The 24244-nt window shown below is 39.2% G+C and overlaps 1 protein-coding gene across 5 annotated transcripts in view; it reads left to right on the top strand.

Annotated features, from left to right (window-relative positions):
* Window positions 1-24244, top strand: part of TENM4 (teneurin transmembrane protein 4) — a 741938-nt gene that overhangs the window by 552877 nt on the left and 164817 nt on the right. For all 5 annotated transcript variants that reach the window (XM_066572311.1, XM_066572312.1, XM_066572314.1 and 2 more), the window contains 3 exons: window positions 5779-5949; window positions 10734-10948; window positions 16430-16640. In XM_066572311.1, coding sequence (XP_066428408.1) covers window positions 5779-5949; window positions 10734-10948; window positions 16430-16640 — 597 coding nt within the window. The remainder of the gene's footprint in view (window positions 1-5778; window positions 5950-10733; window positions 10949-16429; window positions 16641-24244) is intronic.

Genomic DNA, 24244 nt, shown 5'->3' with positions numbered 1-24244 from the left:
TTCTGAGAAAGTCTTTATCCATTGTTTAGGGCAAGATCAGTTGTTAGCTGGAAAAAAATTGCTATTTTCTTCTTTCCTTTGTTTCTGTAGCAGCTTTGCCTGGGTGAGCAGTCACCAGGCCAGCTGTGGTACCTGCTGGACTTAGCCCTGAGAGGGCAGGGGAGAAGGAAGCAGCGGAGCCTGGGAGCTGCTGTGAGAATGCTTTTAACAAATACTATGGAAGCACCTGGTGGCTTCAGCTGTAGCCTTAATCCAAACATCCTAATTGATTGGTTTGGTTATTTATTACACTTAGCTTGCTGCTTTGGGCAAAGCAACAAGCTAATAAAGGGCCAGCAGTTTGTTTTTCAATTTTTTGCTGACTGGTGTGCTTTTTGGGGGTCTCTTATGCTTCAGTAAGCATGTCTTGTCTTTTCTTCTCCCTGTGATCTATCACAATCATCTGCCTCTCTCTGCTAACTCCTTCGTTCCATCAACCTGTCCTAAGAGATGTCCATTTTGTTGACCATGTGAATTATTATCTTTGTTCGTCCTTTTTTATTCTAAATGCTGCACCACTTCTTTTGTTCTCTGCTCCGCTGAGTAAGTTGTTTTGACTTTAGTGTTTTGTTGTCTCATAAGCAAGTGGCAATAATACAAAGATACTCAAAAGCCTAAATGTCTTCAAAAGAAACTTGGAAAGAATGTTCCTCTTTATTTGACTTAACAGCGTCTGCTGCTGCTGATTTTGGTGTCCACAGGTAGCTATGGAGTAGGAATAATGCAATATAGGAAAAAATAATATGTTAAAATCAGAAGAATCATGATCCTGAATACTTGGTTCCATCAATATGAACTTTGATTTATTTGCATGATTAAATAACTCAGATCATGCTAAAGTCTTAGCAAATTTTCTCTGCTAAAGTGAATCTGAGTCCAGAAAAGAACAGCCATATCACACTGGCATGGTTGAATGCTGAATTCTGTGAAGTAATCAAACCCTGAAAGGACTGGAGTTTTATCTCCAATTTTTTTCCACCAAGAAGGCAGCCACAGGTGACTTAGGACTGAGGATAAGGGGATTTAGTCTGGCACAGAAAATTCTGTTACCCATTCAGCAAGTTTTAGGGCATCTTTTGCTGGCACTTAGCTACAGGGGAAAGGTCATGCAAGTCAAAGCTTTAAATTCAAAACATGAGCATAATGGGCCAGAGGCCCCAGATGCCTTTATATCATCTAAGTTGGTGGTGGTGAAACAGCCCAGAGAGCAAGCAGGGTTTCTCCCTAAGTATTGTTTTCATTCCAGCAGAAGGGAGACAAGAGAGTTTTCTTCTCCATGGGGAATATAACCAAAGCTTCTGCAAAGGGCCTGTCATGGAGCTTTCTAGGCAGTAAAAGCTACATGGTATTTTACAAAAGTGTACACTTTAATGATTGTTAATTGCAGAGTGCTCTTTTAACACATGGGGAGCCTTCAATATCTGAAAATCTATTGAGCGTCATGTTGGAGACGGAGATGGAGAAGGACATGGGGGCTTTCAGGAGGGCATTTACTCTGTGTCAGCAACGTCTTGTGTCTAGCTGAGCAGGGGCGAAAAAAAGCCAGAAAAAATGTCCACAGTGGGTTCCATTGACCCAGAGACTAAGAACATCAGGAATCTGAAACTATGTTTACAGCTTTACTTCCCTCTTAGGAACATTAACACTTCAAAATATATTATTATGGCTCTCATCCATGGTTACAGGGCTTTTCTATGATTATGGTCCTTAGTTGATTTTTTTTTTTCTGTGAGAAAGAATTTGCACAGATCAAGGTTGATTCATAAAACCTTTAAACACAACTGTGTGCAACAACAGCTTTACACATCCCATTGAGATGTAAAGACTCAAAATATCCACTGCTATTACCACTTAACTTTTTAGCACCAGTGTGGCAGTTAGAGCAAGAGGAGAAATGAATCTTCCACCAGGTTGCCAATCAGACACTGCTGGTATTTGGAATATAGTAATGAAATCACTTATTCAGGTGACATCCTCATAAAATACCTGCTACAAGAGTGTGTTTCCAAAGTAAATCAGACTCTTTGTTCTTGTTTCAGGTTGACACTTGTGGTTATTGCCTACCTATAGCAGAAATTGCATGATATCTGTTTGCCATATGAATGGGGATATTTATAGGCTTTTATTTTGTGCTTAAAAGCATCAACTCAGAAATCCTGAATAGAGCAGTAGCTCTCAGCTTTTACACTGTTTTTGGAATTTTTAAGCCACTTGATAATCAAAATGCTATTCAAATAATTCTGGTTTTCAACGTTTTGCACTTTTGTGTGCATGGTGTGCATAGATGTCATTCTCATGGCTTATCATTGGAGAACTTCTTACAGCCTTTCAGTACTTTAAAAGGAGGCTTTTAAGAAAGATGTAGAGAGATGTTTTACCAAAGTTTGAAGTTACAGGACAGGGCCATAATGGTGTTAAAATGAAAAGAGAATAGATTTAGATTAGATATAATGAATTGTTATTGTCAGGCTGATGAGGCACTGGCACAGGTTGCCCACAGAAGTTGTGGATGCTCCATCCCTGGAAGTGTTCAAGGCCAGGCATAGAGCAGCCTGGTCTAGTGGAAGGTGTTCCTGCCCATGTTAGTGGGGTTGAAAGTAGGTGGTCTTTAAGGTCCCTTCCAACCCAAACCATTCTGTGATTTTGTGACCTATGTGACGATGAGATCAGTGTACACAAGAAGCTTTTTGCTTTAGACAAAATCTACTAGCAAAGGACAAAAGTTAACATTAATACAAGTCTTTTAACTACTACTTTTAACTACTACTAACACAGTATCTATATTACAGATAATTTGGTTGTATTTTCTATTTTGGGAAATGGTAAGACGCTCTTCAAACATTGAGCATTGAATGATGACATGGAATGGTTGATCCACTTGCGCAAGTGGACGGATAATGTGCAGAAAAGCTGTAGCCTCTTCCAGAGTGTCAGTTCTGTTGTTAAACTGAAGCAAGATGATCACTTAAGACATTTCCTCTCATGTATTTTAAATTAATTTTAATGCCTGGAAGAAATGCCCACTGCACCCAAAGCAGTGTTGAGTTTTTCACTTTTATTTGCTTGCAATTATTTTATTTGTAAATAATGATCTACAATAATAAAATTCCTCCTAAGGGGAAGAGAAGCAGCAATAGCCTTTTGGGGAAACAATGGCCTTGCAATGTGTTCCTAAAAATCTGTGTGGCACTTAGGTTGTGATGTCCAAAGGACAGAGGAAGTCAAATGGTGTTACAAAGAAAGCAGACCACTGGCTCAGTTCTGCCTAGACCAGGAATGCCCACTATAAGCTCATGCAGGTCATTCTAACATGAAGATGTCTGAGAGGTGGAGCTGATGTTAAGCACTTAGCACCAGCAGAACTTAGGCCTGACTGCTGTCTAGGAATGCCTGAGTTTGGAGGACTGAAGAGTACAGTTTCCATTCTGCTTGGAACTACAAACATGCATGTAACTACAAAGATCCCATGTTAAACGTAGGAACTTGTGTGCTCAGAACATCTAAGCCCTTGAGCTCTGTAACAGCTCTGTGGCACCTGGGTAACACTCTGGTCCTTGGAAACGTCCAGCCTGGATGGACTTATAAGACAGCTTCCAGTACTGAGCTTACAACAGAACTGCTGGCAGAGAGCTGCATGAAATGCCTCTTGGAGCTTGCAACCCTGTAAGCATACAGTAAGTTAAGTGAATTAACACAAAATTGCATTTTAATGCCCAAACAAGTGAATTGAGTTAGTCCTTTAATCTACTGTAGTTCTCATTTTCTTTTCTGTGTACTAGAAAAAAGCAGATTCCTACCGGTGAGGTTTTGTGAGGTTAATAGCTATGAAGTGCCCAGGCACTCTGATGATGAGGGCTGTATAAACACAAAGATATTATGCAAGCATAGTGATGCCAAATGCTTAATGCAGATTCCTTGTTCATGGTCTGATTTCCTCTCTTCCCTTTCCTCCCTCTTCTCAATTTCTCTGCTGAGTAAATATATCCCTTTTAGATGAAAATACTTGTTCCTCTTCTTAAAGTACCCTTATACCAAGAAGGAATGTTACCAACACTACTGGTAATATAACCAGTAGTGTTGGTAACATTCCTTCTTGGTATATGTACCTGTATAAAAACAAGTGTTGAACAGGCCCTCAAGAGACATTCCTTGTTGTGCTTGCTTGCTGTGTGGGAGTTTTAGGAGTGCATTTTCTTTCCTAATGGAAAAAATTGTTAACAAACACAGTCTCCATTTACATGGTAAAAAAGAATTTTGCACTCATGTTTTGTGATGTTGTAGTTGTGCAAAGACAGCCTTGTTTATGTTAGTAAATGATAGGTGACCCAGTTGAGACTGAAGGGGAATAAATCCCGTATTTTGCTAAATTGCCTAAACATGCTGTCTTCAGAGAGCTACTCAGATTACTTTTCAGTTCTCTTGTAATCTTGTAAAGATTGTTTCTGATGCACAGGTTTAAATAAATTAACCACTTGTCCCTAACAATGGTTGCCAATCTCAGGTGTACATTTGTGAATAAAAATAGAGTTGTAGGCCATGGAAATGCTGTTTCTTTACTGGGTTTTTGGTTTTTGGGTGTTTTTTTTGTTTGTTTCTTTTTGTTTGTTTGTTCAGTTTGTTTGTTTTTGGGGTTTTTTTTTTGTTTATACTAAATGGCTGTGATGTTAGAGCCATTGTATAGTTTCTTGGAGAAATTATAGTGTAAAATATCAAGGCTTTCCCTTAAAAAAGAAATGTCATTCCAAATGTAGCAAATATCAGATCATTTAGCTGTGTAGAGCCTGAAGCTAAGCTGGATACTGATTGAGTATGAAATGTTTATGTTGGGGATGGAAGAACTGATATGGTAAGCCACAAGCCACATTCTTTTGCTTTATATTTGGAAGGGGCAAGTATTAGGTGTATAAGCATATGATTTCCATACTCCTCATACATGCATTTGCTTTTTAGGTAGTTTGTCTTTTTCCCTTAACTTTACTTGTCTTCATGTAATGCCTTGAAATAGACTCACATGTGCCCTGGGTGACTTTGCATGGCCCAGAAACATACAGAGAGCTTTGCCCTGCTATGACACAAATCTAAATGGTGATGCTTGTTTTCAGTTCTCAAGGATATGTCTTTGGTCTGAATAGAAGAGGCTGAGTTGTACGAAAGAATGCTCAGACATAGTTGCTCACATTTGTGATGCAGAGCACAAAGGCATGTGCACAAGATGGGTCTTGAATTGCCTGTTTTTACTTGGTCTTAACCAGAAAAAGCTGTCAGAGATGTCTGTAAAGGCTTCTGTGTATAATTGATGGGTAAAAAAAAAAGAGAACCTATATAATACACTTGTGAATATGGCAAAACAAACCAGAGTGCAGTTCCCCAGGATTTATTGGTATGTTAAGAAATAATACTTCTTGTTTTTCTGTGTTCACCTCATTGTCATCCCAGCCTTGGGAGGTTTGTGAAACACTGTGCCTGGTTATGGAGACCATGAGTCAGGAGTGGTTCTGCTGGAAGAAGCAGAGCGAATTGTTACAGGTGATCTAAATCAAGTGTAAGTGGGTAGAAAGACCTAGGGAGCTGGTATGGTAGAAGCAGCAGGGGCTGTCTAATTACATTAATCCTATTCTTGTCCTAAAGCAATGACCACTAATAAGGCACTGGAGCGAGAGTTTAGAAAGAGAAAGTGCCCCTGTAGTTCTGAAACTCTCCCAAACAGAAAAAGATGACTTTTCTCATTGCTCACCACAGCCATGCACCTGTTTGGCCTAAACTGGCACCTGCAGCCGATGGAAGGGCAGATGTATGAGATCACGGAAGACACAGCCAGCAGTTGGCCAGTGCCAACGGACGTCTCCTTATATCCTTCGGGGGGCACAGGGTTAGAGTTACCTGACAGGAAAGGCAAAGGAACCAGTGAAGGTATGGTTGGTGTGTGTCCATGTTGTGAGTCCTCTGTCTGCCTCTAAACTCCAGCCGTCCAATCTCATGTTCCATTACCCTCAGTGCTGCCATCAGCAGGTGCTTCTCCAGTCTTTCATGTCTAGAGCTAGTAGCTGTCAGTCCTGTTTCCATATGTTTCTAAGTTTCATACCCCTCTGATGTCCACTAATGCAATAAAACTGTGAAACCTTCTCCACACATTCAAGGCATTCTCACAGACTACAGAAGGCCAGCATGAAAACCCTGCCTCGAGTGGTTGTTTTCATGGAAAAACTTTGTCTCTTGAAAATTAAATGATTCCTGGAGCACTGGATCAAGCTTCTTCTACAGAACTACAAAAATGTTTGAGTTGGACTATTTGTTGCCACTTAGCAAATGTTTTGAGGACCAAAATACTTACTGAGAGCTATTACACTGTAAGTTTTGGCGTTCCAGAGTTGAGCATAGCTTTGCAAAAGTAGCCAGATAAAAAGCCTGGTCTCCATAAAGTATCATGGTGTTGACAGAAATTAGAAGCAGCTTATGGGTCCTCAATTCAGCAGCACCTTACTCAGCAGCTTTACATCACTGTGTTCTTTTTTTAGAGGCACCACTGTTAAAAGTACTTGTAAGCTCTGCAAAGTCTTATCCCTCACCAGACATAGCTGGAGAAATGAGAAATGCAAACTTTCGGAAAGCTTTTTTGTTTGTGCGTTAAGCTTCTCTATATATAATTATGAGATACCAGCCAGGTAATAGACTATTCTTGATAGTTATTTTGGTGGAAGTTTTTTGGACAGATAAGATGTATGCTAGTGTTTTTGCAACTCACTGAACTCAAACGTTTCCGCAGAGTTTCCTAGGCTTTGGCTGACAGCCTGTGTTTACATGTTTAATTTAAATTAATTGTAGCAGGTTTTTCCTATAAGAGTTTTTCTGTCTTTATTAGTCCAAATGAAGGCCATAATTATGTGTGTTCCTTAAAACAGTGCATTTACTGGTAACTGATGGCCGCCATCGAGTTGCTACAAGGAAAAATCAGCTAAGCAGGTTATTCTCAGCAAACCGTACTAGACAGTACAGCAAGCTGCAGACAGCCCTGCTGTTGTACTCAAAAATACTTCACGACAGATCCTTTTCTTTTCCCCTCTAACTTGCCATATGGTTCATTTTTGAATCATCTAGCTTTGATCTGTCCATTTCCTTGTAAAAGTCAAAATAAAATGTAGGCATTCAAAGCTGCCGTCCAAGTGAAAGACCTTCACTTGATTTTATTTTAGCCACGTTTATAGTGACACGAGTAGAAATTTTGATTGCTGCTCTGTTAAAGGAGAAATCTGAGAAATAGCATAGTTGTTACATGAGAAGACCCCTCAAGTTAGTGCTTTGTATAAATCTTAGGGAATCTCTAGGCTTTAGAGGAAAATACCGTGTCCTGACTAAAAAACACATCAGCACCTTTGGTGCAGGAGTAATACTGTCCAGCCTTCAAATGCAGCTCTCTCCCCATCAGATAACTGTGTAACTAATTCTGGACTAGCAGTGCTGCCAGGCTTCAGTTCTAGACCAGAATGTCTGTGACTGAAATTTATTTTAAAGAGAATTGAAATATATTTGAATGTCTTCTGGATCAGAATGAAATAGGCTAGAATGTGTTAGGAGCATTCTTAGAGCTGATCTGAATGAATCATTACCAATGTCTTGCCAGCTCTCAGTAACAGTCATCCTTTCTCATCTGTGGCTGTGCTCCAGAACAGCATTTACCTCTGTTGAAGCCCAACCCTGTTTACCAAAGCCCTTAATCACATGCTTACATTTAAGCATGTAATTGACTGTGGTTAAGTCAGAGCTGTGTGTGTTTTTAAGTGTTTTCATGGGTGATGGAACCATCCTGTGAGAAATACAGAGAGATTCAGCAAGGTCTGAAATGAAGTAGTTCAGTTTGATATAAAGAAATTAGGAAGAGTTGCTACAGTAACTAAAAAGTTCAAGGTGATATACAGAAAGAGCAAAGTAATTGACAGCCCAATTAAGAATTCAGACCTGAAGTTAATTTTAAGGAGTCAGGTATTCTGATTAAAAGCCAATTTCTGATTAGAAGCTGAAATGGCTTTTTTATTATACTTTCTTCGTGAAGTATCCAGTCCATAGGGCCTGATCTTATTGTAGGCTGCAACTGGTGAAACAGAGAGGGATTTCAGGGACTGAATTCACAAGAGAGCTTCTCCTTGGACTTCTCTATCAGGACAAGCTTCAACCTCTGGCAACATGACATAACAGCTCTTAGAATATGTGCTTTTCAAACATACAACTGTCCACCAAGAGGAGACAAACTTTGTAATTGTGTGTACAAAAAATTATTTCTGTGAGACTGTCTTTTGTAATCACAGAAGCATTTTCGTTTGCATGAGCAAGTGCTGACCTCTCTACAGAATACACCCTGTGCTCATTTTCTCCAGGCTCTATCTTGCATAGCAACATCTGTCATATTAAATTCTCACCTTCCCTGAATCACTCTGATGTGCAATCTTTATTAATGAACAATCATGGGGTATATCAAATACTTCAGGTTTTCATCTGAATATCTAAGAATCTATAAAACATGTCAGTGGTAATCAGAAAAAATATATCCTTCTTTTGAACCAAAACATGTGATGTCTTTAGCTCTTCTTTAATAGAATCCTCAATCTTTTCATCTTACAATAGTTCAGTAAGAAACTTTGCATGAAGACGTTGGAACTGTTTCTCATAATCCTGGGAGCGTGAAAAGAAAATTTTAGTATGCCAAATAAATACTATCAATCCAGTTGATAAAGTAATTCCCTTCAGAATGTAGCTGTTTGATTTTCCTTGTACAATTATACTCTATTAGCCCAGAAGGATTCAGAAAGAATGCCCATTTACCTAAGCTGTTTCCTGTTATCTCCTTTAATATGTACATGGACTGAAAAAAGATAAAAAGTCAGCAGATTTCCTGCCTGTACTTATTTGAGAGTGATGAGCAAAGATAAATGGAGATCTTATAAAATTAAGAGTAGCTTTTTTTGTGTGAACATGCAGCCTTTGCATATATAAACCTTTTGTGCTGGTATGCATAGAACTTCTGCCTCAAAATAGCTCATGCCATCAAGTACTGCTCCAGCAGTATCCTTAAGTAGTTGCTGACTTTAAATCAGGGTTTAGTGCTACTGGAGCCAAAAATTCTGCAAGGAAAAATTCTCCATCCTTAATAGTTAATATGCATATAATTTCTATATTGATTTTCAGAGACAGCTAACAATTTACATCTGTTTCTGGAGAGTTTGTGTTGGGATGGTATGTGGAGAAATTTAAGGCAATACTATATTTAACATTATGTAATCTTCTTGGAAATGTCATTTGAAATAATAAAATGCAATGTTCTACCAGTCCCATTTTCAACATGGCAAGTAAATTCTGAGACTATTTGATATAAATTCATGATAGATGGGAAAGGATGTTTTTCCCCCATCCTCAAATGTAGGTACTGGAAGAAAAAAACATTCATAATGTGATTTTCCTACAAAAGAATGTATGTAGTCAGAAGTTTCCTTCTCATTTTGTTACATTTGTTTGCTCTGTGAAATGCAGAGTAGTGTGTGCTGTAATGGCATGGAGATAAGAAACAAATTTATTTGCATTTCCTAAATTAATAATTAATCCTTGTTGGTGACATGTTGCTCTCCTTCCTAAAGCCAGAATCTTTCAGGTGATGCTACTACATACTTTTCCACTAGAAGTGTCCTTAATAAAGGCTATTTGCTAAGCAGTTGCCTTCTTCATCATCCCTGTGCCGTGCACCCAAAGCTGTGGCCACTGGTTATAGCACAGGCTGAAAAGGGAACATTCTGGCACCTGATTTTTCATTCTGCCCCTCATTCCCTAGTCTTCCTTTGGGTCCAGATTTTGTGAGGCAGCCATCTGCTTTGGGAGCTATAACTGCATAAATTTCCAACCTGGAATTCCTCAGCTATGTTTTTAGGGGTGCCAAGCTCCCTGCTGATTCCCTTGGACATTATGGCATGTCCTGATCCCATTTGAATACCCAGGCTCTCCAGCCTCATAGTTTTAGAAACAGATGCCTCCATTTGTCTTCTGAAAGAAAATGGATAATAATAGCATATTTTACAGATTTTATTGAAACCCAGTTAAAACCTCTAATGGTTCTTCATAGATACTACTCAAGTGCAGGATATGGTCTCCTTTTTGTATCTCAGTCCTTTTTTTTTCGTTTGCTTTTTTTTTTTTTTACTATTTCAAATACTGTTACCACTGTCAAGGATTAATTTAATAGAGAAACATTTTCCTTTCCCCACTTAGGCATTGTTCATGCTGCTGTTCCCCCCCCCCACCATTCCACTCTGTGGCACATCTATCTCATTCTCACTGCACTTCTCTTTACTAATTTAATGATGACTTCTCCATTCCTAAACTTATATTAATGTAGGATATAATGTCAGATGATTTATTCTTGTCTTTGGAATGTAATTACACACTCTCTGATGTTACAGTTTAAACAAAACACCATTTTTCTCCAGGTTGCCCTTCCCATGCTCATGTTTTCAAACAAAATAGTTATTGAAGCCAGAAATAATCCTGCCAGTTTTTTTTCCCATAATCGTATGGATTGACTAGACAAAGTACTCTGAAGACTTCAGGACACTAATAGACTGTTTCTCAAGATCAGTGTCAGAGATACCAGTATGATTAGATTACTTTCAGGATCTAAAGACTAATTCAAGAATTTTGTTCCTGTGTTTTGGCAGGAAAGCCCAGTAGTTTCTTTCCAGACGACAGTTTTATAGACTCCGGAGAAATTGATGTAGGCAGACGAGCCACACAGAAGATCCCTCCTGGTATCTTTTGGAGATCTCAGGTGTTCATCGACCACCCAGTGCATCTGAAATTCAATGTGTCTTTAGGAAAGGCTGCTCTCGTTGGCATCTATGGCAGAAAAGGACTCCCACCATCACACACACAGGTAATGGGACCTTATTTCCTTAATTAAATTATGTTTCACTTACTAAATTATGTTGTCTCAAATTGATGTTTGTATGATGTATTATTTAATCTATTTCTTTCAGGAGTTTGTTGCATGCCTGTAAGATGCCCAAGATCATTTATTCAGAGAACGCGAATCAAGGGATAATTGAAGAAATTTACACAAATTAATCTGGTAGGCTGTAGGCAGGGGAAGAGCAGGCAGTTGTCTGAGGCAGCAGGCTGCCAGAGGAGGAGGGTTTTGTGAGGCTGGTGGTAACTGAGGCTACCAGCTGGTTGCTCCAAAATCAGATTATACCACCTTCTCCATCCAGTGCTTTGCACAAAGGCATCCAAAGGAATCTTTTCTTAAGCAGATTCATATTCATCAGGTCTGTCTCTCTTTCAGCCACTGCCTTTTCTGTCTCATGGTAAGGGCAGCAAGACCCCAGTTGGTCACCATTATGGGAGCAAGATTCACTTCTGTCTTCCGTGTCAGAATGCCTTGAGCCAACCCTTCACATGATGTATGCTGACTATCTGCTTAGAATGAGGTTTGTCAGGGCCCAGTAATTAGTTATAAAAAAAGAAAACAAATTTTTTACAGAAAGCCATCAACTTAGGCAGAAATCAAGATCTAAGTTACTATTCTGTAGGACTAAAATGAAAGCAGATGTTTTTTTAATACACCTTGATAAAAAAAATATCAAAAAATCACTTAGTGAGAAAAACTCTGAAGAACCATCCCCTTAAGTAAGGAATTTATATTTTCTTTTTTTTCTCTCCTTTCTGTTTCAGCTTCTAAGCTGCTCTTACCCAGATTGATTAATACATTAGGGCATAATACACTGGTAGTGCAAAGTATCTTACTCCCACTTGCATCAGCAGGTTATCAAAGAATTAGCAGGTTTATGTTAGTGTATCTTGCCCTTGCCCTCTACTATTAGCTGAAAATACTAGAGATTTATAGAAATATCCCGCCTTTTTTGGTTTTGAACAAATAAATATGTTTATTATGATCTCTGTGGATAATATGGTATTTTATACATATTAACACACCTCCCACTTATTTCTGTCAAAGAGATGTCATAAATCTATGCTTTTCTATGTACTTTTCTGCAAAATTAAAATATTTCAGTAGGATCAGCACATCATAATTCCAGTGCCACAGTAATGGTGTTACTGCTCTTTTCTAATCAGTCTCTTTTCACAGGGAGATTCACACATTTATCACTTAAAAATCCTGTGTTAGTTAAAGAAAAACTCAAGTCATGATTGCATAGTACTAATTTTAGATCAGAACTCTGTATTCATTTTATTCATTTATTATCATCTTAAATTTTGTTATGGAACAGAAGTTATTACACAGATAAGTTCAATTGTTTAAGTAAAAAACCTAAAATTTAACAAATAAACCTCACTTTTTCCACGGAGTGCAGTCATTGGTTTCCCATGAGATCATAATTCCTGCAAGCAGATGTGCTCAAGTGTGGGTACCATTGTCCATGAGGCCAGAGGTCCTGCCAGGAGCCTGCTCCAGCACAGGCTTGGGATGGGGGTCACAGCCTTCCTTCAGGCATCCACTTGCTCCTGCATGGTCTTCTCGCCAGGTTGCTTGCAGGGGGTCTCTGCTCCCCTTTGGAGCTCCACAGGCTGCAGGGGCACAGCTGCCTCACCATGGTCTGTGCCACAGGCTGCTGGGGAATCTCAGCTCCAGCACCTGGAGCACCTCCTGCTTCTCCTTCTGCACTGACCTTGTGTCTCTATAATTGGTCTCATTCCCCTCTTCTTTAGCTGCAGTTACTTCTGTGCAATAATTTTTTTGCCTTCTTAAATATGTTATCAAGGAGATGACAATTGCTAACATCACTGAGGGGCTTAGCCTTGGCCAGTGGCAGGTCTGTCTTGGAGCTGGCTGGCATTGGCTCTGTCAGACACAGGGAGAGCTTCCAGCAGGTTCTCAAAGCAGCCACCCCTGCAGCCCCCCCTGCTACCAAAACCTGGCCATGCAAACCCAATACAAGGCTCAAAGTCATGGCTATCCATGCTTAAATAGCAAACTATTCCAAATTCTCTTTGGGAAACATTCTCTGGCTGGGGTGATTGTTTTCTATTCTAGATTGCCAACAACTATGGTCACTAATAAGTAGGAAGAAAATGTAAGTTCAAAATTTCTATAGTCTTAGAAATAGATCATGCAGAAGCCCATAATAGTTTACTATTAACAAAAGGCATTTCTTCTCATTCTTCTCAACAAATCATAATAAGTTACACAATTTTGTTATGGTCTATTAGATTTAATCTTCCTAGATCAAATCCTTTTTTAAACTCATTTTAATAAATCATGAATTTTAGGGATAGGTCATCACTGCTTGCAGAGGGCTTTTTTCCATTTGTACAGTTTGAATTGATTAACATGGTATTTTATCAATCATTTCCTTGCTAGCAGTAACTAATTGCCTATTAAAAATCTTTGAATGTATTAAAATGCAATAAAGCCCAATCCATTTGTGGGTCAGTTAATATTTACAACTAGTAACTAGTAGCTTGGCCAAATTCATCAACATATGCAGCAGCATCTTGCAAATATTTATTAAAAAAACCTTTTGTTTTTGGCAGAAAGCCCCAAGTAAGCATAACCCAGACTGAAGTAGAACAGCAGCAGCTCACTGTACCTGAGTGCCTTGAAATTGTTTTCATCTCACTACATCTAATATATATCAGGAAGTGGATGCTTGTAAGCACAATCCACAGGATATTTCTTAGATGTCTGCTTTACAATGAGGCAGGTTGCATCCTAGAAGTATCTCTTTGCTTGCAATCCAGTGATTCTAGAAAACTAATTCAAGCTGCCATGGAGATAGCAGCACTCGGTGAAGTGAACTTTACCTATGGTTTCTTGAATTCTATTTTAAAAGTTGAGTCAAGCTGTTGCATCATGATCCAAAATTAATATGAAAATACTTTGGGTTTTCTCTTAATGGTTTTACCTTCTCCATTTCGCTTGTTCCTTACTCAAACTCAAGCTCTGTTGAGACATTCCCAGCACCCAGACACCATGATGATGTCCTCTGTCACTGTCCTGCTCAGCTGTGTCAGGCATGGTCACACTGAGACCTGAGGAGGCATCAGCCTAGGCAGGAGTTTATGCTCAGAGTGGCTACAGAGACCTGGATCCCGAAGTGTCTTTCAAACCAACTACTTGCCAGTATCCTTTTAAATCCTTCTGTTTTCATAGAATCATAGAATATGCTGAGTAGGAAGTGACCTACGGGGATCATTGAGTCCAACTCCTGGCCTTGCACAGGAGACCCCAATATGTGCCTGAGAGCATTGTCCAAACACTTCTGTGACAACTTCCCTGAGGAGCCTGTTCCAGTGTTCAGCCACACTATGAGTGAAAAACCTTCTCCTGATATCCAACCTTAACCTCTCCTGACACAGCTTCAGGCTGTTTCCTCAATTCCTGTCACTGGTCACCACAGACAAGTAAGAGATCAGTGTCTGCCCCTGCACTTCCCCTCAATGAGGCAGTTGCAGACTGCGATGAGATTTGCCCTCAGTCTCCTGTTCTGCAGGCTGAACAGACCAATGACCTCAGCCACTCCTCATGCAGCTTCCCCTCCAGAGCTTCACCATCCTCATGGCCCTCCTTTAGATACTGTCTAAGAGCTCCATGCTCTTCTTATATTGTGGCACCAAAAACAGACCCCAGGACTCGAGGTGGGGCTGCCCCAGTGCTGAGCAGAGTGGAACAATCCCCTCCCTTGCCCAGCTGGCAGTGCCATGCCTGATGTCCCCCAGGGCACAGTTGAAACAGAAATGCACATTTTTAAATGCAAGTGTTTAGCATTTATACTTGCCTTGTATTGTTAGATTTTAGATTGCATATTTTTATAATTTATATACATATATATATGTCATATTTTTCCTAAACTGAAACTCTGTCTCTAGCAAAGCTAACTTGTATAGACACCCAAAAGGAATGACCTTTGCAGTATGGCAGCTTTTACATTCTCAAAAAGACATTTCAGCACCAAATTTGTGATCTGTATACTGAAATGCAGCCAAAAGAAATAGAAGTTAAAGCAAGGATCAAAAATAATTTCCTCTAAATAAATAATTAAAAATACATAATTAAAATAATCTAGGGATGAATTTTGTCATTTTGTATGCGAGCTGTGTCATACATAGCTTATTGCTCAAAATGCTCTTGGAAATAAAAACATCTTTTTTTAACTTAGTAGCTTAACTTGTTTTAACATTTCCTACATAGGAGAGAACATATCATCAAGTCCTTATCTTGGTTGACTTTGAAGACCATACCAGACAACTTAATAACAAGCACCCAAATTTTGCTACAGTAAAGTGAAAAGGGATAAGCAGCCTAAATATTGATGCCACAGTCAACTAACACTCAGCAGCCATTCAGTGCAGCAACATTTATGGATTCAGAAATAGGTGGTGTTGTTTCTTTCTGCCTGTTTTTCTTCTTCCTTCCAAAAAAAATCACAAACTTACCTGATCAGCTAGACGAGAGAGGCAAAACCAAGTGAAGTCAGGGAATAGAAAAGCTAAATAGTGCCTCAACTGTTGGATTCTGCTTGCAAGGTGTCCTGGTCGTCTAAACACACAGAAGTCAGATTAGATAAGGTTCATTTAACATTTGTGATGTCTGCTAGGCTTATATCTGCCTCATCCCATTAATATAATACCAGACAAAATACAATTATTGTGGAAAATCAGGGGAAGGTTATTTAAATAGGGGACTAAAGGGAGTTGCAATACTAGTATTAATGCAAAGCAGTTGTTCAGTTAAAGTTACCTTTGCAAAAAGTAAATGCATCCTCTTGAAGAATATACCTACAGCCACTCCTTAAATGAGACTTTTCTATATTATCTCTTTTCCATCTTCATTTTTTTATGACCTTTTAACCACCTTTCCTTTAACTACTTTTTCCACTTTTTTGTTTTAAGATAAAATCCTTGTTGGCTAAGCAAAATACTTCCGCAAAACCTCTACCAGAGTTCACTTTAAAATATTTTTTATTTTTCCCTTGGTGACCCCTAGCAACTCCGGCAAACAACCCAGTTGGGCTAGATATATTTTTCTGTCTTATTTTCCATATTAGCCAAGATATATAAAAGATAACAAATAAGCTGCTTAGTGTCATATTTACAGTGCAGTTGAGGCATGGTCTCATTATTTCCTGCCTATATTTCTACAGAATGAGAACACCTCAGTAAGGCCAATATGCTGCAAGTCACCTTCTAAACAAAGATGATTTCAAGATTTATATAATTACAGGAAAATACATTCAAATACAAGCTATTTCCAAAATGGTTACTTGCAGGTAGTCCAGGAAAGTACTTGAGTTACTAGAGCAAATCCTATTTATGATACTTCTCCAGACCCAGAATAAGAGACTAAGCTTAAGGATACCTGATAAGCACACAAACATCACTCCCTCTTATGTTTCAGTTCGACTTTGTCGAGCTCCTTGATGGAAGACGTCTGCTGACCCAGGAGGCGAGAAGCTTGGAAGGACCTCAGCGGCAGCACAGAGCTTTTGTGCCCTTGGCCAGCCACGAGACAGGATTTATCCAGTATTTAGATTCAGGAATATGGCATTTAGCCTTCTACAATGATGGCAAGGAATCGGAAGTGGTTTCTTTTCTTACTACTGCTATTGGTAAGGATTTCCTCTATTATTCCTAAACTCCTCAGTACGCCTTGGGGCCAGGTATTAATGCACATACTTGAATTGCATGATGGCTTCGTGTGGTTTTGGAGAAAATGCTTGGAGGGGATTGTATTTAGCAATATGCTGAATACTGTTAGACCCTAAATGTTGAGTAAGTATTTTGTAGGTCTTTTAAGTAACTATAATCATAACAAGATTCTGCACAGTGCCAAACATGGATTACAAGCTGGAAAATCCTTGCTTTATTTTCTTACTTTGATTTTCCTTTTATTTAGTTGGCTTTTGTTGGTTTTGTTTGATTTTTTGTTTGTTTGATAGGGTTTTTTCTCTTTCTGTAGCAGAGGTGTAGGAATGATTGAAGAACAGACAGTAGCACCATTCCCCAGTTCTGTGTGACAGACAGTTCTGCCATTGAACACCATCAAAATCACTCAAGCTGGAGTTCAGGCAGAGTACTGGGGTTAAAACTCCAATAAAGGGCACTGTAAGCCTTGGTAGTAGCAACCACAGAAACAGGAATCCCTGTTTCTCCTTGCTAACAGAAGGAAGCTGAGATTGCTTAAGAAGAACAAATTAACTAAATAGGTCTTCTGACTTCTCTGGCAGTAAAATGCCCTGTCAGTTCAGCTCACAGGCATGGATTTGTTGCTGTCCAAGGAGAAAAAGATGCTGCCAGTGGGTGCCTGACAGCACACTGAGTATTCTTCTTCCACCCTACAAATATCTAAATCTGTTTCCGATTCAGTAATATTTAATTTTACATTTGTTTGACCTGCTTAAACTGTTCATATACCAAAATTCATTTGGTTGTAATTTAAAGATTAGTCCATAAAACTAGCACTCAGCTTTCTTCTGACCGCAGTGTTTAATGGACTTTTTTTCTTTGCAGAAAAAAAGCAGACTCATTCCAAAGCTGCCATTAATCCCTCTCCCAACAGAGGCATTGGTGTTGAGTCTCAGCTGTCTGCAATAGTTACCTAAGAGCTAGGGGCTGTAATTTGTCTTGGCAGGTTAATTAAAAAGTTTAGGTCTTACTAAAGCAAAGTCATTAACATCCCAATATTCCATTTTAGCACTAAAGTTTATCTAATGCAGAAATGGAAACTGCTGTAATACTGTGTTTTAAATTAAAAACCTGGGAATGTGATGTTCTGTCTTGTTTGCAGCTGAGCAACACTAGCAGTAGTTACTTCTAGAAGTATGTTAGCTTAGGAAATTGAAGTCTTACTTCATAGAATGCAGATTTACTTCCATTTAGTTTACTTTAGTAATTTGATTTTTTACTTACAACAACCACAGAAGCTTAAGATATTCTTCTGAAGGCAGCTTTTTCTCCATGTTGAAAAATGTCTTCAGTTCAAAATTTCCCATCACAGGAAAGAAATCAGTAAGGCTCTTAGAGCAGAAAACATGTTTAAAGCACTGTCACTATTGTTCTTGTTTTCAAAGTGATGCTTAAGTGTTCTAGCCAGACCTTTCTCTTGGCCTTATTGCACTAATATAGGGAAAAACAAGGAGATAAAAAAAAAGAAAAGAAGCATTCTTAATTTGCCTTTGAGCATCAAGGGAATGGTGAGGGTGAGAAGCATGTCAGATTGTTTTCTAGGCAATCTTATTTTTTTTTGTTTTGCTCTGCTGTACCTTCATGACTGCATGATAAGCAGAGCAGTCCACGATATGGAGCCCATGATATATTCAATATATCCCCTTCTCACCTTGAATCATTCAGGGTTTCTGTGATTCAGAAACAAGGAAGTTTTCTTTTGCTACACAGGTGGGAATCACTTTATCCACTGGCAGCTTTATATCAACACAAAGCTGTAGTGTAAAAAACCCGTTTGAGTACAAGCTATGAATTTTGAAACAGACTTAAGTAAAAATTTTAGGTAGGAAAATGTGGCTTATTGGCTAGAATCTGTCCAGAAAAGTGCAGCATTTGTATAAGTACCATAACAATCACTGTAATAGCCTTAACAAGGTGGTACCTTTCTCCTCCATCTAGTTTTCAACAGGTTGTTGGAAAAAAAAATAAATAAACAGTCAGGTGCTTTATGTAACTCTAATGCTTCAGAGCCTTTCTAGTGTATTCATGAAGTCTGGCAAGACATGGCTGCTAGATTGTAAGTACATAAATACTGTGGTACTGTAGTGATACTATTTTTTTTCACTGCCCAAGTAAAGAGAATAAGGCAACCTGACAGTGCTTATGAACCAGTGTGTAAAATTGCAACACAAAACAAATAAATCAAGTCACACATGATGGGAGCCTTAGATCTGTCTGTGCAGGGTTAGGAACCTTCAAAGGAGTTGTGTTGACTGTCAGAGGCAAGCTGCCATTTCATTTGATTCCTGTGGCAAGACCACCTAAAATATCTCCCTTTATTATTCCACTAACATAGGGTTTACAGTAAGAGCAAGTTTGAAAAGTATAGCTGTGATGCAGGAGGAAGTAGGATCCAATGATCTGAGAAGCAGACCAGCAGCCTAGAACTCCTGAATTGTGATTGATGTGTTAATTCCTCCCCAGCCTAGGCTCATGCTTCAGCTGCTCACTGTGTAAAACTGAGGAGAGTGACATTTCTCTGGAGATGCTGTGAGGATGATAGAACTGCTGGGAAAATGAATGAAGCATTAATTAATAATCACAGATAGTAGTAGAAAGCACAAAATTGATAATGGTGATCGTAATGATAAGTTCATAAAGCCAAACTGTGCAGTCATTGCTTCAGGCAAACATCCCCTGTGAGTGAAGACTCACCAAAATAAATGGCAATAGCTTTTACTTCAGCAATAAACATGTTGGATGGAAAGACTGCTGATTTTCCAAGTCTTATCTGCTATGTTTCAACAGACCGAGCTGTTCAGAGCCAGCAAATCATTGCAGGCTCTGTATGACAGTATCAACTGCAATTACTGTGCAGTGCTTGCCTGGAATGATTTGGCTTCCATTATTCTAGTGAAAACTGGAGAAAAATGGAAAAAGGCATCTGTATTCCCAGTTTGATAACACAGAGATAATTTCAAAAATTGTGAGGCTGTCCATTATACAACTTTGGAATGTGATAAAGCTATAACTAAATCCACTCAGGAACGTTAGATTTTGAGGGCGGGAGATGGCAACTTGGCCTGTTTTCTAAATGGGTGTGGAATCATCATCACTGAAGGGCTAGGTGTTTTCAAAATGTGTGCCTGTTACATGCACTGAATGTAAACCTGGGGAGAATACAGCCTTGTAATGCCTGTCAGAGCTTAAACTTCTGAATAACACAGGAAGTTCAGATGGAGGGAAAAATATTATTCTGGAAAAGTTTTCCGCCTTTAACAGCATTTTTATATCCCATTCTTCTGAATTACAATTCATTCCATTATAAAGGAATGGACGGTCAAGGTCTCTCAATAATAAATTAACCTTTTTGTAAATTACATCAGTGGCACTTTCTGAAATTCCTAATAGAAACACTTCATTGAGAAGCACCCTGTGGCTTCACAATCTGCCACGATCTGCCTGATAGTGGTAATTTATTTAGAGCAATCTTATCTAGTGAAGCAAAATTGTAGGCTGAGGAATCAGCTGGAATCAGCACATCTGCAACAGATTTTGGCCAAAAGTCTGCTCAGTAGAAGCAAGAAACATCTGAGAACCTGAAAAGAGCATCTGTGGAGTCAGTGTCTTTCAGCAGCTGTTACTGCTGAGCTCAGGCAGTCTCGACTGTGCAGGACCATTGAGAAATCAAAAGGAAAAGCAAAATCAATTGTCTGTGAGAGGAGAGCATCGCTGTTTACCAGCTTGTCCCCCAGCAAGCGACAGGAAACACATGTAGAACACTCGAGATAGGATGCAAGGTCTCATCTCATTCCTATCTCATTCCTATCTTCTACATGAGACAATGCTTAAGTTACGAAAAGCATTGTCTGCTTAAGTTAAGAAAAGCATTGTCTCCTCCCTCTGCCATTGTAAAAAAACCCTGCTGTAAGTAGTTTCCTCCGCTGAAGTGCAAGATGAACTCCAGTGTAATTTATAAGGGGCTGCCAGCACATCCAGCACCTGGTAATAGACACCAAAAGGCACATGCCCTTCCTGCAATAGCCCAGAATGTAACCTACCCCATGCAGTCCCTAGGACAGCACTTCACACTCAGGAATGGAGAGTCTGAGCAGAGGAACACTTCATAATAGGACTGAGCTCAAAGGAGAAATTGCGGGGCACAGAAACAAGCATGGGACTGGGAACCCTCCTTGTGTGAGAGGTGACAAGAATGGCTTCCCTAGCACTGTGTGAAAGTGCCTTTGTGTTTAGCTTATTCTTAGCAAAGGGAAAAGTAAGCATCTGAGTAGCTCAGGTTTGCTTCCATTGCTTTTGCTGCTTATGTTTAGGCTAACTTAAACTCTAGCAATTTCCACTTCAGAGAGGGATACAGAAGTGTGATCCACTTAAAGTCTCAAAGACATTTGTGTTATTTACACTTGCTTTGCTAATGTCTGGAAAAATCTTAATTGGTTTCATGTAAATATTGAGGAGTCAGGATACTGTGCAGAGTAACATGGGATGTGATCTGTTCTGGCTTGCACTTTGCTTTTAGCTTCTTAATGCCACAGTTACTCAACTTAAAAGTCCCCCATGTACTATTAGATCTTCAGGACTCTGAAGGAGGAGAGCTGGTTTTAATGTCCCAGCTACCCTTTTCTGAACTTCTCCTTAGGCTAAAGAGGCTGAAAGTTCAGCAAGTACTTTGCTGAATCAGAACTCCTTAACTGCTAATGAGACTCCAGCTGCTCCGTGCAAGAGCTCAGTTCTCCCCTATTGCATGAGTATGGTCATCTTAGCCCTTCTGTTTCAGAGAGGGACATGGAGAACTTCCACCTTGTGGTAACCCTCTGCAGATAATTAGTTAGTAACCCATTCCTGCCCACACTCACAGCTCTTTTTTTGCTCTGCGTAGAAAAAGAAATACAGCAATATGAGAACTGTGCCAGGAAGGAAAATCACCTAATTTTTGATGTTATTGATCTCTGTGCTACAAAATAATAGCAGAGCTTTGCAGGCTCTGTAAATAGTTGTTTCGACTTTGGCTCTGTATGCCCATCTACAAGCAGATATCTGATGCTCTGTCACATGGGTGATGCTTTTTTTTGATTTCTCTCTTGTTGCTGCCAACCCTTTTTTTGATCCTTTGTTTCCTGCTTTCTGCTCTTACTTAGCTTCTCTGAGTGTGGCCAAGCTCATAGGTTTCAGGTAGTATTTAGAAAAGATACAGTCACTCAATTCATGTAGAAAGCAAAAAAATGCATTTATGAGTCCCTGCCAGGCTGTGCTAGGTTTTTCTTTCCTTGTGTATTTGATCTCATGAATGACATTTTGTTGACAGGTCTGCTTGACTGAAAATGCTTATCCTCAGAGCGGGTTCAGGTTATGCTGCAGCACTGCAAAGTGTCTTCCTTTAAATATCCAGCTGGCCACAGAGTGTGAGGGGTCTTCTGTGAGAATTGAACTTATCCATACAGAAGGTTGGCAAGAAGACAGGAGACTGCCCTCTCCATCCTAGCCAAATCCAGCCCAGTCAGATAGGTTCGGTGTCACAAGGCGAGACAGAAGTGTGGGGTGAACTCCCTCTGCCTGAGCTTTGTGAGCTGCAGGAATTCCCCACTCCAAGCAGGTGTTATGGTGTGCTTGGTGAAAATTCACTTTCATCCAGCCCATGTGCAAATCTAGTCTGTTCTATTTATAGGGCTTAATAAAAAACAAGCGTGGGCTGAGCCTGGATTTGGAACTAGAAAGAGGGGTGTGCAGAGGTGAAACTTTTCACATTAGCTTGCACTCCTTATATCCAGAGATTGTTTGCTATTCTCAGTAAAACAGTGATGATGATTTTGGATAGATAGTGACACAGCCCTTAAAACTTTAGCAGCTGAAAGTCAACAACAGCTTTATTAGTGTGCCTTAATCTTTTCATGTTTTCCCTCAAAACTGATGAACAGCCTTATTTCCCAGTGAAGTGAGCCAAGAGGGTGAGCATGTTCCAGTGTTGGAGTTTATCTCTGTGTCCGACTCTTCAGACAACTCCTACCAGATCAAACATTCCTCCTGGTTCTTTAATCCCTTTCAGCTTCAGTCAGTAATGTTTGTACGTGATCCCATGGTACACTGCTTCCTAAATGTTAACTGCAGCTTTCTGCCTGCTGCTGCTAAGATCAACAGCACTTCCAAGGAACAGGAAGTCAGACCAATTGTTTCAAATCTAGATGTTACTTGTAATGACCTTTTTTCTCTATGCAAGTGTCTGAAACAATTCTTGCATAATAACCCTTCTTCCCAAGCCATAATGGCAGGCAAAATTATTATTTCTGGATTTTGCTATTGAAGATGTAAGGCATCTCTAATAAAGAGGAAATTAGGACATGTCTCAAAGATAATTAAATAATAAGAAGCCTGTAAAGGCCAAATGCTTGGCTGTGAAAACTTCCATGGCCTCTCTGTGTAGAGTGTATCTCTTCACTGATGATCAGTGAATAAAAGCAAGCAGTAGAAAATTAAAATGTGTAAAGCTAGCTTAGTTTTAAAGCAGAGATGTGGTAATTTATTTAATGTTAGATTTGAACTTTTTCTTTAATTTTTTATTTTGATTTTTATATGTACACACCTCTTTCAATAGCTCTTACAAGTGATAACTTGAGTGGAGAAAATAGAAAAATGGACAGGTACTTTCATTTATATTGTTGTATAAAAGAAATAAGGCCAGGATGGATGCCAGTAAGTATTCATCTCAGTAGAAGTTAGATGTCTGAGTGTCTTTAATGTTCCAGATTTTGTCTGGTTTTAATCATGCTTTAAAGTGGTAGAAAAATGAAGGTAGATTTGTCATTTTTAAAAGCTTTGCCTACATCTGTACTTACATGGACTGCTAGCATTGAACTTGCATGTCCATGTGCTGCTTTCAGGCAGGCAAGTTCTCTTGATCTGACAGAGCTTGTACAAAAGGTTTATTGATTGGGGGAATTACTTTAGTTTTAGGGTCAAGAAAAGGTTTACTTATTGCTGAAGTATATGCCTCTTTCTTTCTTTCTTTCTTTCTTTCTTTCTTTCTTTCTTTCTTTCTTTCTTTCTTTCTTTCTTTCTTTCTTTCTTTCTTTCTTTCTTTCTTTCTTTCTTTCTTTCTTTCTTTCTTTCTTTCTTTCTATTATTCCTTTCTCTTATTTCTTTCTTTTCTTTCTTTCTGATATTTCTTTCTTTCTGTTATTTCAGTCCCTGTGTTTTTCTGTTCACTTTTTTTCAGAAGAGCATAATTCTGCCTTAATAACATGGCATGTAAGTGCTGTCTGAGGGGTTCTGGAGAAATGTGTAAAACAGTGCATATGGTTTTCGTTTTTACACTTTTGTATATAGCTCTTTCCACGCAGCCCAGACTGTGGGCTAATGTAAGCACAGCTTGTTTTATTCCTGTGTCGTATTACCGAGCTGCTAGAGCAGCTTTGTGCATGCTTTTCTTTCCATGAATGCTCCCTGCTAAAGCACAGAAATAAGGTTGTGGGAGTTACTCGTCCGCTTTGTCAAACAAAAAGGAAACTCTTTCTGTACTTGAACAACAGACACTTTA

The sequence above is a fragment of the Molothrus aeneus genome, chromosome 2 (genome assembly GCF_037042795.1).
Source record: "Molothrus aeneus isolate 106 chromosome 2, BPBGC_Maene_1.0, whole genome shotgun sequence".
In the NCBI taxonomy this organism is placed as follows: domain Eukaryota; kingdom Metazoa; phylum Chordata; class Aves; order Passeriformes; family Icteridae; genus Molothrus; species Molothrus aeneus.
This window is presented reverse-complemented; position numbering and strand designations above follow the sequence as displayed.